This window comes from Carettochelys insculpta, chromosome 2 (genome assembly GCF_033958435.1).
Source record: "Carettochelys insculpta isolate YL-2023 chromosome 2, ASM3395843v1, whole genome shotgun sequence".
Classification (NCBI taxonomy): domain Eukaryota; kingdom Metazoa; phylum Chordata; order Testudines; family Carettochelyidae; genus Carettochelys; species Carettochelys insculpta.
Window position 1 is genome coordinate 233,977,403 of NC_134138.1, and position 16,129 is coordinate 233,993,531.

Sequence of the window (16,129 nt, forward strand, 5' to 3'; positions counted from 1 at the left end):
GATGGACATCTTAGCAGCACCAAATACTTCATATCTTAAGTAAAAAGAAAGGGAGCAGAAAATATTTTAGCATTTCATAATTTAGCTGCATAACACCAGATGTTCTCAAGGGCAACGTACCAAGGTTGCATGGTCTTTGTAAGCTGGTAGTTCCTTTTATCCAGAGCTCAGCAACCTTTGAGGGCAAAATGCTCAAGTGCTGATCCTACAACTTCTAGAGAAATATGAACAGAAGTGTAAATGCTTTGAACCTATCTAGTGATAATTCCCCAGGGCACTTTCAGTTGCCAGATGAAGAAAGCTGTTGTAAATGATAGTCAAATTCACCAGCATAATACACTAAATGTACAGAAAGCCAAGTGAGAATAGAAATACCTTAAAAGACCTAAGAATCTTTTCAGATTCCTTCTCTTTGATATGCTTAAAAGAAGATTCACAAGGGAGGGGAGATTATCAAGAACAGTGCTCCATCCATCCAGGTGATTCTTCCATTAGTGTAGCTATACACAGCCATTCCTTGCCTTCTGGAATTAAGTAATATTTTGAAACATGGACTGAGGGAGCAAGTCAGAAAAAATGGCTGTAGGAGTGTTTTATTTTTGCTCTTCCAAATGAAGACAAGCAGAATAAGCCTGCTTGTTTTCTTTTAAAACTTTAGGACAAGCTGAAATCTTCTTACCTAACTGATCTGACCAGTTTTCATTTCTACACAGATGGTCTTTTGGACCTAAGGCACTGGCCCGTGATAAGAGAACATACTTATTGTTTAGCACTTCTGCACAATGTGCATTGTTCTTGGCAATGCATATGAAGTACCTTCCCCAAAGAGCTTACAACATCAGTTAAAAACAAAAACAAACAAACAAACAATAAGCTAGAGAAAGATGAGTGAAAGCACAATAAAATAAGGGGTTTACTTGAGAGCCTGAGGCCTTAAGGGTCTCTATTATTTTTCATTATCTTTATTTTAAATGGTTCAGGAGGATGCATTTTATAAGCTCCACTGAAGTAGTACATTTTGAAAAGAGACTTAGAAAAGGCAGAAGGCTTGGGGATTAGGATCAGAAAAGGGATTTAGCACAGAAGGACACACGGAAGGGAACTAGCTCAACAAAGACGGCACAAGAAAGAGGAATAAAAGGAAAGCATGCAAACTTGTTGCTGTGGCTTGCTTTGGTCACCTACAGCGCAGAAACACATTCCTCGCTACCTGAATCCAGAGATATAGACAGGCTGGGGTTTGCAACTTCAGACATCACATCAGAAAGACAGCTAAAAAGCATGGCATTGCAGCCGGAAAAGGAGAGGCCGCACTGGTTACTCTTTTGCAAAATGAGAACATGTACTGAACATCTCTCTTTTGCTAATTCCAGTTGTTTCTCATCCATTATCAATCCTTCCTTCAAACACACACCCTCACGTGTGCACACACACAGAAGGCTTAGCAACCTTCTACTCTGCCTAGAAGGCGTGACATAAATGACAATACTTCAAATAAGAGAATGGTTTGATCATTCTGAAGGGGAGTGAGAATTTACACACTTACAGTGACAACCTTGTCTCACTCTGACATATTTACACATTCCTAAACCCACAAACTACTGAAGGAAGATTCCCACACTGCAGCCACAAACAGCCATAAAAATGCCATCCAAGATTCCTCTTGCAAGCAGGTGAGTCAGAGGGCCATCTCAGCCTTAGGTTCACTTAACTTAGACAGGCAGCAAAAAAATCGTCTTATTTCTTTTGTGGACCTTTCCAAATCCAAAAGAAGCCCCACATGAGGGCACAAAGTAGTTTAAAGCACTTCAAGACACAGAAGAGCATCTTACCATAAGCACGAAAAGGGTTTTCACACAGCAGAAATTTGGCTTTAAAATGGCAAAAGCTATTAGCATTCAAAAAGGTACTCCAGTTCATATGCAATGTGTGCACATATGGAGCAATCACAACAACGTAAGTAGCTGTGTTAATAATAGTTATTTACACATTAACCAAACATCATGCAGTAGTAGTTTTCGATGAGTTCACGACAGCTTTTAGATAAACAGAGGTGCATTACTTTAATCTGACGAGCCAGGCTTTTGTTGCTTTTGATTTTAAATTAGATGAAAAACAGTTTCCTGCAAGAAGATTTTAAATGTAGTGTTTCCAAGAGGTCTCAACAGTTGACCCACCCAAATAATTGCATACTCCTGTACTGTACACATCACATACATACAGCCCTTCCTTAAACATATAGTTATTACAGGAAATTCTATCATAGGTGCCCTGTTCTCGGCACCCCATTCCATTAATCTTTGAAAATTTTGCTCTTGATATTAAAGGCTCCTCTTTTGAAACCAAGCTCCAAGGAGGCGAGTTAACTAAGATATCGCAACTGTATTTGACTCTCATGCACTTTACTTCCTAAAAGAGCTCACATGTGTATACAAACATAGTTAAGATCTTAGCTGATTGAGGAGAAAACAAGGAGAAATGAATTTTCAGTAGGGATTTAGTTTCTTATTGCCATACATTATGTATTAAAAAAGGTCAAAGTGAAATGAGGATAAACTTCATTAACATTTATGTCGTCTTGGCAAAAAGGAAGCAGATCTGTATCAGACTAAGTATTAAGGGCATCTAACCTCTTTCCCCCCCTCCCGCCCCCTTCACAGCAACATCACAAATGGAAAACAAGGTTTCTTCATGTCACCCTGGCTCATGGAGCCACAATACTTAAAAAAAAAAAAACAAAAAAAACAAAACACACTGTAGAAAAAATACTGTTTTCCCTGAAGAAAGCAAACTATTATCAGCATAAATCTAATGTCAGGAGTTACAGCATCAAATCATTAAAAAAAAAATCCATGAATATTTTATATTATAATACTATTTCTGACCTCAACTATTTATTAATAGGATTTATTTTGCAAGAAATGCATGAGACAACTTTGAGGAAAATTAGCAGAAATGTTTCCCTTGGCAGAAATACAGGGTAAAGGAGGACATTTAATGCAGGAATTGTTTAATCTTTTCACAACTGAAAGTTAAAGGGCCAGCTTGGCTTTAGACAACTAATTCGTTTAAAAACAACAGACTTCAGCCATTCATATTATTAATACAGAATGTGACCAGCAGAAACTACTGATCTGAAATTCAAGTTGGACTATGGGTGGGATGTCAACTCCTCAGGGGCAGTACTTTTACACTGAAAGTGAGAGGCTGCACTGTTGATTTCCGTGGGCTGTCTTCAGCAGAGCTGGCTGAAAATATTTCAGCTTTTTTTTTTTCCCCCCTAATCCAAAATGTTGCATGGAAACATTTCAGTTACCAGGAAAATTTAGTCTTGAAGGTTTCTCAGGTTCAAAATGGAATTTGTCATCGAACTGAACAAGGGAAAGAAACCCACTGCAGAATAGCTAATAACCTTGCAGTTAGGGCGCTCACTGGGTATGTGGGAGAATCATGTTTTCAGCCCTTCATTGTGAATCGGGCAGCACAGTATTAAAACATGGGTCTCCTATCTCCAGGGCTGTTGGAAAAGAAGTTTAAAAAGATCTCATTTTCATTCCACATCAGAACAAAAACAAGTCTTTAAAAACTTCAACATTTTCCACAAAAATGGAATTGTTTTCTGGTCAGCTCAGGATATGCATTCCTTCTTTTACCATCGCTATTTTAGATACGACAGAAGCCTGGGCCTTGATTCTGAAAATACGCACGCACCTTCATTAATTGGAGTAAATGTTTGCATAAATGTTTGCATAAATTTATGGCATAAATGTTTGCAGGATCAGGACCAGATTTAGCTGCTGTGGTACGTTCAAGACCATTCTTTTCATTATCATAGCTCTTAGAATGGAACAAGAAATTTCACACGAGACTAAAAACTAAAGTGAAGTTAAAAAATGCAAGCCTTTTTTTTCCCTTTTGTTCCTATTGTTGTCTTAAAAAAAAAAAAAAAAAGTGTCTCATCCTGAAGATAAGCAGTGATCAATTCCACACACATACATAGCAAATTTATACTGGGGGAAGGATGGAGTATTACAATTGAAAGCTTTGCTACAGCATTAGAAAACAAACATCTTAAATCTACCAGGTTTCTTTCTACCTCTTTCCTCCTCCTCTTTCCACACAGCACTAGGATACTGTGTAATCCATGTTTATTACGGATGTATCCAAAAATATGTTAATTTTATATTTGTTCTGTTTGGTAGCCATTGTTAATATACACATACTGTATTCTTTGCTGCACAGCGTATTAGAAACCAAATGATATTTCAAATCTTTTTTTAAATCAAGAATCTTAAGAGACTTTGTAGAAACATCACACACATTTAAAATGTATTTTCTAAAACCAAACATACACAATTATAAAATTAACTTCTGGGTCATAATGCAGGTTAAACCAGTGTTAACAATAGATTCTCTGTAACCTGAAGCCTTTAAACCATGATTTGAGAACTGCACTAAGCTAGCCAGGGGTTAGGGACCTGTTATAGAAATAGGTAGTTGGGATTCTGTGGCCTGCAACGCACTGGTCAGACTAGACAATCGTGATGGTTCCTTCTGTCCTTAAAAGTCTGAGTGTAGGATACTGGATGAATTTTATAAGCTATTAACCATAAATTAGAAACATTAATTCATTATATAATTCATTAAATTTTAACCACACTGTTAAACAATACAGTACCAACTGACATTTATTAATATTAGGAATGTTTCATTTTCAAATATTCAGATTTCAGGAACAACACAGAACAAGAAAGGTTATCTTGTAGAACTGGGAGAGGCAGCCCCATAACGGCTCATCTGGAGATAACAAGGATGAAGCTGGTGTTGCGGGATCCTCAGTGTCCATTGGTAGCCCCATCAGCTTGCTGCCCCAGGCTCTCCTGGACCTCTGGGGTCTCTCTCTCTAAAGCCTTGAGCACTGAAGAAGGCCAGGATTCTGAGGCTCCAAACACTGAGTGGACAGCCTCGGACGATTGGGTGAACCCTCCCCCCGGCAATAAACATTTCCATGAGAACCCATGGTGCCAGCAAATGTGTGTTAGTGCTCATGATGTAAATGGCATCATACACATATAGACGCTGGAGCCTGTCCTGCAGTTGAGAAACCCTGCACCACCGCGGAGCTACCACCAGAGCAGTCATCACCCGATAACTAAAACTGGGTGGAGTGGTGGTTCTTACCTAACCGGTGCCTGTCACCGCACCTCGAGGTACACCTGTGTTAGAGAGATGGATGGGTTGGTCAGAGCCTCATGGACCATCAGGATTTCGAAGGGCAATGCTGGAAGTCTGGCTCACACTACTCAACTAGTACCGTGATGTTGAGAGAGAGTGGGGGCTATCATGAACCATTAGCAGGAAGCTCTTCCCAAAAATGCCGATCTCCAGCGTTGAGACAGATGATGAAGGGCTTGTGATCAGTTACTTCACCCTCCCCAATCTGTCCCATTAACTGTATCAAGCCCCTGAAGATGTGAAGGGTCAGGGGACAAATGTGCCTCAGTGCGTCTGCACCAAGCTATCAACAAGGTACACCTCAAATCCTATTTTTGGTGCCAAAGGTCCAGTGACCAAAGAGGGCTCTTCTGAGCCTGCGTCTCTAGCTTTGAGGCATGACTGCTTCAGGCAGGTGAGGGACAGTGGACATCCCTCTTGGTGGAGAATGGTACCACTGAGGCAGGGACATACATGGAGATCCCAAGGTGGGTTTATCTAGGGACCAGGGTATCGTTGCAGCCCCTATGAGTGTTATTTGAAGCATAAGGATCTTCCAAGCTGCCTGTCAGGCTTCAGGTGCCAATGGAGGCCTGCATCACCACTAGAATTCGCAGGCAAGGTATGGGATAGGCTGCACCACTTGACTTGAGCTGGGGCCCAACTTCCCAAAGGGGGCACTGAACTGCCCAGGGCAGGACTTGGCAAATCCCCAAATCTTGCCTTTCCCCTGCAAGAAATAGATAGTCTCTTCACAGTCTTCTTCACCTTCTTGGATGGAGCCATTGAGAGGAATCAGTGCCAGATTATGGACAGTGCCAGCAGAGCACTCTGCACCAATGCTGCGGGGCTCCATGCCAAGTCAGATGGGAGCTTCGATCCCTGTGTGATGATTCCATCAGGACTGCTCTGAGATGGCTGTTGCACTCCCTTTTTGTCCTGAATTTGAAGGACTTACAAATATAACATGAGAGGCAGGGCAAGGCCAGTTGCTCTCTTCTGTGTAGTCCCCCTCCCATCACACAAGCAATACAACTGCATCCAAATTAAATGGTGATCCAGTCTGTATCATCATGCAGAGCATGATCCAACCCACTGTAAACCCTGGAGGATTCCTTTCACAGGGAATCTGAAGCCCAGCTCTTTCAGGATTGGGCTTCCAAAAAACTAGGAAGATCCATAAATTTAAGGAGCAAAGTCAAATTCCCCCACCACTGCATTGGCAGCAACCACTGATCCGCACAGCCATCCAACAAGAAAATTTTGGGGAAACTCGTCAAGCAGAAAGACACAATGTCACACGTGAGTTTTTCCCCAATAATCACTGCCCTGGTTTCTAAGAGTTTACAATAAAATAGATATATGGGCTGTTAATCAAATGGATTATAGTTTAACTAGTAAATGATATGGAGAACCACAAAAGGATCCTTCAGTTTGTTTGGTTTTTTTAAATGTGAGGATTGGGATAACCCTAAACTCTACCTGCTGGATGTTGCCCTCATCTCCACTGAGAATGAAAAGGCAGAAATTAAGGCCAACCAGAGATTGATGATCATGCTACAGCCTTGACAATGAGACCTGGGGCTTTTAATTCATGCAGCTCATGCTCATTCATTGAGATCCAAAGACTCTAAATTCAATTCCCGCCGCTGACAACTCAATCATTGTGATACATAACTTCCTAAGATTTTCGGTGAAGAACCCAAGTAACAGAAAACTCCAGGTATCATTTGTTCGCTTAGCCCAACTCTCTGGCAATGAGGAGGGCTGCAATATAATGCAATGATTTTTGTAGACAGAGTGCACCAAGGGTTGATATTTTTGCACAGAGGTTTGGGATCAGTGGCTGGAATTATTTTTGATTCCTCTTTGCTTTAGGGTAAATTAATGAGAAAAGATGCCCAGAGCCCTCCATAAAGCACTAGTCAACAGTATAATTTTATGTGCTGCAATAGGAACACTCTGTTGACAATAGCAACAATGAAGCATTTTTTTTTTTACACACACACACACACACACTCACTCTCTCTCTTCTCTAAAATCAGAGTTTAGAAGTAGATGTGTTCTAAGATTAGGAAGATTATTCAATCTGTGCAGTCCAAAAATCAGCAGCACAGTTTTCCTGGATATGAACTGTACATTAATATTTTCCACCATTAGACCTTTGTGACCAAGCGAATCCAATACTAAAATTCTCTTTCATTAAAGAAGCTGTCTCCTTAGAATGTATATTTTGACCCTTTTGAGAGAGAGAGAGAGAGAGAGAGAGAGAGAGAGAGAGAACGAACAATTTTCTCAATATGGTATTAGATTTTAGCTTTATAATCATGTCTTCTACAGTTTAACTTTGTCTCCTTTAACAATGTGAGAGTTAATTTAAATTACAGCACTTTTGCCTTAAATAAGTAAAATAAATTTTGCAACTATGACAGAAACGTCTAAAAATACAAAAGGAAAAAGTGATTCAACACAAAATGGTTAATCGCCAACAGCTTTCAAATCATTCATATGCCAAGTGAATTTTAAACAAGAAAACACTGTCTAATTAACCTTAATCTCACAACATTAACAAAGGAAGCTTGGTAAAATGAATAAATATTTTAAAAGGTTAATAAATCAAATTGTCTTTGTAAATATTTATAACAACGCTCCCCATTTTTCCCCAACTAAAGAAAGATTAGATGTTTTGCAATACAAATCAAATTACTGCTGGTTTTCTGTATTATTCTCCACACCGCCTTTGAGACAACCAAGTTATAGAGAGGTAGAATCTCTTTCGTTCACCACCCTTGGGACCTGACTGGTGCCAAACCAGAGAATATGATGAACGTCAAGAGATCAAAATTATATGGCAGAATTCCACTGCTTACTGGGCTTTTACAAGATACTTGGGGTAAATTAGAGCTACACTACAGCATAGAACAGAGCCAGGACTGGTGGCTGTAACCAAACTTCATGGGACCATGGAAAATTTGGCCAGATCCACAGTAAGTTGACATCCGGCTAATTAAAATCATACTGGACCATGGATGTTGCTAGGCCATACAATTTCAGACTAGAGAGGTTCAGTTTGTACCAAACATCATTACCATGCAGGACAATGGGGAAAGGAAGAAAGTAGGTCTCTTAATGATCAGTATCATGGAAATGATTTCATTGTTGAGATGCTACATTTTTTGTAGGATGAGTACTGAACAGTTTTCAAGGTGTTTGAATACTGAAGCAGTCCTGGCAACTGTTCACGAAGACTTTTTTTTCCCCAGTGGAAGTATGACACGGTGCTCACTCCTATATAGGAGAACCTTCTGTGGCTGGCAATTGGCCCATGACACCCTCCCCCTCCACTATGAATAGAAAGGTAGGAAATTAAGTTGGCTTGTATTCGAGAGTCCGAGAAAGAAGGTGAGCAATCCAAACAGACACAAAATGATCACGGATAAGGAACTTACACTATTGCGCTAGAAAGTTCTAATGGCTGCTTTCAAAAATATTTCAACTGATTTTGGAAGAGCTTATGATGATATCTTCTCTTTAAATATATATTATATTAATTATATAAAATCTAGATGGACCTATCCAGTAGTTTCTAGACCTAGTGCTGCAAACACACAAACCAAACAATTACAAACTTAAAACCTGTAACATTGCATACTTTGGCTTCTTTGCATATTCAGGAGCAGAAGCCACTGCCACTCTAAGGCTGCATCTACACTAACCCAAAACTTCGAAATGGCCATGCAAACTGTTTACTAATGAAGTGCTGAAATACATATTCAGCGCCTCATTAGAATGGTGGTAGCCGCAGCACTTCGAAATTGCCGCAGCTCGCAGCCACACAGCTCATGCAGACAGGGCTCCTTTTCGAAAGGACCCCACCACCTTTGAAATCCCCATATTCCTATCAGCAGATATGGATCGTTTGCATGGCCACTTCGAAGTTTTGGGCTAGTGTAGACATAGCTTAAATGCAGAACTTAAAATACTACAACAATCTGCATGCGTATGTGGCAGGGGTGGAGAGCTGTGCTAGAGCTTGTATTTTAACAAACCCTGGACTGACTGATGGCCATGAAAAGAACTCCTTCTGATCTCAATGAGGCCAGAACCAAATGCACAATTTCTAATTTTGAAAAATTTAGCCATTTTCTCAAACAACACTGAGGCATATAAAAAAAAACTTCAGTCAATGTCCTGCTTTCTCCCTAAAGAACATGAGTGTGAAGCACATTATGTTTCTGCTGTACTAAAGAGGTTACTCAGGTAGGACTCAGAAGTATTTGGCACTGCACTGCTATGTGTTTTTAGCAATACACTTCACCTGTTTTCTCTCCAACCCTTCATCTATGTCATCCATTAAGACTGTAAACTATTTGTGCTAGGAACCAGAGTCTTACTACTTGTTCATACAGCATCTCAGTCTCAAGTGGGATGACTATGGCTATGTCTGCATGACAGCCTAAACTCAAAATAAGGTATGCAATTTGCATTACACGAGATTTCTAAATAGGCTATTTTGGCACATGCTGAAATAAAGTGCTATTTCAAGGCATCCCTGTACTCCTCCTGTGGTGAGGTGTTCAGGGATGGCGAAATAGCGTGTTCATTATTTCAAAAACTGTTTCAAGACAATAGGCACTTTTCATAGACATGGGCTGCTATTTTGGGATACTGCCGACATAGCCGATGTGTTAACCCCTACAAATCACACCTGTTGACTAATAACAGAGAAGGAGCCGTGTTAGTCTATATACTATCAAAACAAAAAAGCGGTCAAGTAGCACTTTAACGACTAACAAAATAATTTATTAGGTGAGCTTTCGTGGGACAGACCCACTTCTTCAGACCATAGTCATACCTGAACAGACTCAATATTTAAGGCATAGAGAACCAAAACAGTAATCAAAGTTGACGAATAGAAAAAAAATTATCAAGGTGAGCAAATCAGAGAGTAGAGGGACAGGGGACGGGGGCGGGGGAAGGAGTCAAGAATTAGATTAAGCCAAGTATATCAAAGAGCCCCTATAATGTCCCAGAAAGTTTGCATCCCGGTTGAAACTACATGTTAATGTGTCGAATTTAAATATGAAAGAGTTCAGCAGCTTCTCTTTGTAAAGCAGACTGGAACTTCTTCTTCAATTAAACGCAGACTCTTAACTCATTAACAGAATGGCCCACTCCATCAAAATGTAGACTAACTGGTTTGCAGATCAGGAACGTTTTGATGTCTGTTTTGTGCCCAATAACTTCTGTCCCACGAAAGCTCACCTAATAAACTATTTTGCTAGTCTTTAAAGTGCTACTTGACTGCTTTTTGTTTTGATAGTCTATAGACTAGCACGGCTTCCTCTCTGTTACTTTGTCTGAGAGAGTTTGAAGTCTCTCCAATATACAAAGCATCTGGGCCTTGGTGGCACATGAGGGCATATATGATGTTAGTAGAGGAGCATGAGAATGTGCCTGTGATTTTGAGAGTAACCTGGTTAGGTCCAGTGATGGTATCGCCAGAATAGATATGTGGACAAAGCTGGCAGAGGGCTTTGTTGCAAGGAAAAGTCCCAGGACTGGTATTCCTGCGGTATAGACTGTGGCTATTGCTTAGAATCCTCATGGAGGTTGGGACGTTGTCTATAGGAGAGAACAGGCATGTCACCGAGGGCCTTCTGGAGTGTGGCATCCTGATTAAGGATAGGTTGTAGGTCTTTAATAATTTGCTGCAGTGGTTTGAGTTGAGGGTTGTAGGTAATGACCAGTGGTGTTCTGTTCTTGGCTTTTTTGGGCCTATCTTGGAGTAGCTAGTCTCTGGGTATTCGTCTGGCCCTGTCGATTTGTTTTTTTTATTACTCCTGGTGGGTAATTTAAGTTTATGAATATTTGGTAGAGATCTTGTAGTTTTTGGTCTCTGTCAGTTGGATCAGAGCAAATGCGATTGTACCTACGGGCTTGACTGTAAATAATGGATCTAGTTGTGTGTGCAGGATGGAAGCTAGAAGGGTGTTGACTAAAACACCGATGCAGACCAAACAATGATCACCTTATGAATAAAGGTTTGAATAGCTTGGTATTTTCATTACTTGACAATTTTATGATTCAGTTAATTACACTTTTTAGAATGTCTTTGTATGACTTTTCTAACCAGATAATTAAAATTGCAAAACTAGTGGTTCAGTGAACACTCATTAGTCACCACTTATCCAGCATTAGCAAATACAAACACACAGGACAGGAAGGAATCTCCTGGGTGATCATCACCTGTCCTTCACCAGCCACCACAGGCAATCCTGTCACATAGTCAAGTTAATTAATCTATTAACATCCATCTTAAAACTAATTAGGTTGCTTGCTCCCAATACTCCAATTGACACGTTGTTATAGACCTCACTCCTCTAACAGTTAGAAACCTTCTACTTATGTCCAGCCCGAAAATACTCATAGCCAGTTTATATCCAATTTTTCTTGACCAACACTCTCTTACTACTGAAATAGCCCTTCTTCCTCCCTGGTGTTAACCCCCTTGATGTATTTAGACAGCATAATCATATTCCCACATTAGAATTCATTTGGTTAGACTAACTCAGCCCAGTTCTTTTAATCTCTTCTTGTAAGAGAGGCCTTACACTCCCCTAATTATACTTGTAGCCCTTCCCCAAACTTATTCCAGTTGGAATTCCCCTTTTTTCAGAACATGGATGACCACAATTGTACAGAGTATTCCAGATGAGGTCTTGGCAGTGTCTTTGTACAATGTCATTACTACTTCTCTATCCCTACTGTAAATTCTCACCTGCTATATGCTAGGATCACCTTTCCCTGGCCACATCCCTCTGGTGACATTTTATATTCCCCAAAACACTGCATACAAGCTTGAAACTGTTTAGAAACAAAGTATAACCTTACCTTATACAACTGTAGTGTTTGAAAGTACTGGCTGCTTTCTGGCATTCCAAGCACAATTGAATAGCTCCTGGATAGTCCTCCTCCTTAGGAAGAAAAGTGACAGCTAATGTAACTTTTGAAGCAAATATGACAACACACATTTTTAGATTAAAAGTAAAAAGGGGGGAAAATAATGCTAAAGACATCTGTGGGAAGTGGAATGTTTTCTTGATATATCACACCAAAGTCTGTCGACCCCCAGCCCCAATGATTGCATATATCATATAACATGAGCTTTACAGAACTTAAATGCAAAGCCCAGGACTATGAATGAAATAAAATTAAAAAGGTGATTACTAACAAAATACATACATGATAAAGTATACTTGTTTGCTAGGTGTTTCCAAAAAAAAAAAAAAAAAAAAAAAAACCACAACCAGATTAAAGCACAGAGAATTACTTTCCTTGGATTCAATTTAAAAGTTACAGTATACGGGGGTACATCAGCCAGCCCGTGAAGTGCCGTACCAAACCCAAAATAAAAAAAAATAACCTGATAATATCTGACTAAACTTTTCCTTTCTACAAAGATATCTGTATGTCCAGATTTCCTTGAGACCTGGATATTTACTGAATTCCTTAAGCCTTCTCAGGCTTGAACAGGTCAGTCTCTTTCTCCACTGGCCACTCAAGAATCCTCAGCAGGTAACTCCTTCAATTCAAAAGTCTACCTCTCTCTTCACATTGGCTCACCCAGCTGCTTGACAGAGAATTCACTCTCTCTTGGTTTAACCCTTTACAGGCTTTCATTAATGACAGACAAACAGACCTCAGTGAATCTGTCCCACTTATGGTTAAGTTGTGCCATTTTACTCACGTATTTAACCTTATGGGTAAGATTCAGACCTCTCCATATGGTTGCAACTCCAAAGCTTACAATTATCAGACAAGTTAGTCTGTATCTTCAAAAACAACAAGAAGTCCTGTGGTACCTTATAGACTAATGGATATTTCGGAGCATAAGCTTTCGTGGGCAAAGACCTGCTTTGTCAGATGCATTACAATGTATCTGAATATAGATCTATATTTGTATGTTTCCCTACACAGAGCCCTCAGCATTTTTTTTTTTGTTAAAAACACAAAAAATTCAGAAGTTACAACTTTTTTCTTCAAAATATAAACATGCAAGTTCTGTACACTGACACCGAATTTATTTATTTGTTTCTGAAAAAGTTATACATTAAGCATCTTCACCCACTGCTCATGGCTAACACAAAAGCATATAAACCTCACCCTCTTTTTGGCCTCCCAACATAAGCACATCGTGCTGTAAAACACTGGCATCAGAAAGGATACAGACAGATATAAATAAGAAAGACCTAAGAGAACCCTTAACTGCACTAGATTCTCAACCCTGAAATCCACCCCGTCACAACAGTTTGCCCATGAAGAATCAGCGGGAGAACTGGAGCATTGGATAGGATAGCAGGCATCTTCCTTTAGATTAGAAATTAGCATCACACATATGGTATTTCTCACATTAAAAAGCAGAAATTCTGCTAAAATCATTTTATTTGCTTTTTTTTTTTTTAAAAAAAGTATCCGCTGTCTTAGCAAATAACAGTAAAAGAAATAAAGGAGGAAATGAATATATACTCATCTCCAAAAATAGTTTGAAGCAAACTTACCTCCAACATTTCACTTAAACGTGCATCAGTTCTTTGCTAAAAATTGACAGAAAAAAAAGCCATAAGAAAACTACATAATTAAGAAAAACATGTTACCATTAAAACAACAACATGTGCATACCAGCGTTTTTATTGTTCTCAGAGACTTTAAAAGTCCAATCAGCAACTGTCGTTTTCTCTGATTTGCAAGAAGTCCCAAGCTAGCTTGAGTAAAGCCTTCCTTTGCAATATTCAGGTGTCTGCAGAAGTTAAAAATACACATAGTTTTAGCTAATATAGAAAAATTGAGAGTTTTATCCTCAAAAACAGTAGCAGGTAGGCCTCAATGCACATTCGAAAAATGGAATGGCCAATACTACTAGTGAAATTCAGCCATTACAGTGACACCAGACACAAACTATTTATCCTTTATCAAGAGTCTGTTTTTAGGTCAAGAGTCCAATAGGAGGAACTGGCTAGTAATTTTGTGTTAGTATCTACATGAGAAAAATAGGAAAAAAGTTGTATTTCATGTTAAAGCAAACAAAGGGGTTTCTTTCTAGGAGAGGATGAGTAGTTGTTTTTAAACCATTTTCCAACTTTTCAATCTCTGCACATCAGACAAGTATGTTAAGTATGTACCATACCTTCTTCCATTTGTGCAAATGACAGCAGCTAACTGAAGTCCAGTTTGTAAAGATGTAACTCGCTCAAGTTCCTACAAAGAAGCAATGTTTCAATTTACTCTTCCAAGAATTATATGTTTTGTGCAAATCAAATCAAATCTCACAAATCGCAAAGTAGCTTCCATAAACTTATAATCTACTCCCACATTTCTGAAGCTAAAATATATTTCACATGCCTAATAAGTAGAGGCCAATGAACTGATAGCATTTGTTGTTAGAGTTTCCATTAAGGGAAGTAAGACAATTTAAAGGTTATAGTCACTGACAAAAAACAAATATCCTCCTAAGAGAATTATTTGGAATGATTTTTTATTGAAGCTGAAAACTCAAACATAAAATACTTTTACTATATTTATATACTGCAAAATTAGCTCGAGAATATTCTTATTGCCATTAATTAAGTTCAGCCTAATGGAATAATCAAATCTTCAGGCACACTAGAACAAAGTTTAATTTGCAGTAATAAACAAGATACTGACAAAGCAGGGAAATATGCTATACACAACATTTTGTTTCACAATATTTAGGTACTTACTGGCAATTCAGTAGATACCACCCTGCAATGATTCTTAACTGTGATCTGTTGAATTTAAGTGGTGAACACTTCAGGGCAAAGACGACGGCTTTACTTTTTTTTTTTTTTTTTTTTTTTTTTTTTGTGAAATTCCTAATATATTTAGGGGGTTCTTAAACAACCACGAGGGATTTAAAACAGCTATTAACTTCTCTTTACATGGCAATATGCCATAGAAAGATATGGACACACTCCATGCTAAAGAAAAAAACAGATACATTTAAATGATTAAAAATTATATTGCACTTGTGAGAGGATGCGCATACCCTGTAATAGACAAGAAAGCATTAAACTCCACACTACGAATGGCCCCCACTATGAAGCCCTCTACCCTGCCCCTGCCCCATGCAACCATGAGCACTCCAACTGTTGCTCCAATATAAAAGGGAGCAGACCAACTCAGCCTAGGCTGATAACCAAGGAGGCAAAATGTTTGGTGGAGTCCCCAACCCACAAGTCACAACAGCCACTGACTGCAGGAGTTAGAGATCCCAAAAAACAGACTAGAGACCTGTTCATCTGGCTGGAGTTGAAGTCCCAGGGAGCTGCCTGTGCCAAAGAGCTTGGAGACCCCATCAACATACAGACCATAACTTCACGCGACTGGGTAGGAAGTGGTCCAAAAAGAGGGAACAAGCTGTAATTCACGAGGGCAAAGTAAGCACGTAATGGTAGGATCTCCGCTGAGTGGGTGGCAGACACATTTGCTACTGCCAGGGCTGTGGACTGGGACCAACAGAGCAGGGAGGGCCTAGATTTCCTAGCTTGGATGTCACCCCTGTGTGCTAATGGTGGCAGCCAGTGTTCCATGTGAGCTGAGCACTTGGGCAGCCTCCCTGGAGAGATTCATGTACCACCCAGCTGATTAGCAGCGTGCCCACAGCATGTGTGTCTCCTGGTAGTACACATCCACACTTGCCTCAGGGCACATAACAAAAGCTATCCCACTCATGGATGCGAAAAATTAGAGGGAACACCCATAGTGGCCCCTGACTCTGGCCATTAGGCCATGAAACCCTGACCCCAAGAGCAGCCATGCTGACTTTGGCCATTAGGATATGCAACCCTAAGCCCAAGGGCAGCAATGACGACTCTGGCTATTGAATCACACTATC

General features: G+C 39.7%; 1 protein-coding gene across 3 annotated transcripts in view; it reads right to left on the reverse strand.

The window, feature by feature from the left end:
- VPS50 (VPS50 subunit of EARP/GARPII complex) overlaps positions 1-16,129 on the reverse strand; it is a 184,277-nt gene that overhangs the window by 137,594 nt on the left and 30,554 nt on the right. For all 3 annotated transcript variants that reach the window (XM_074984736.1, XM_074984735.1, XM_074984734.1), the window contains exons 6-9: positions 14,402-14,472; positions 13,897-14,014; positions 13,776-13,811; positions 12,109-12,191 (exon numbers count right to left, since the gene is read on the reverse strand). In XM_074984736.1, the coding sequence (XP_074840837.1) occupies positions 12,109-12,191; positions 13,776-13,811; positions 13,897-14,014; positions 14,402-14,472 (308 nt within the window). The remainder of the gene's footprint in view (positions 1-12,108; positions 12,192-13,775; positions 13,812-13,896; positions 14,015-14,401; positions 14,473-16,129) is intronic.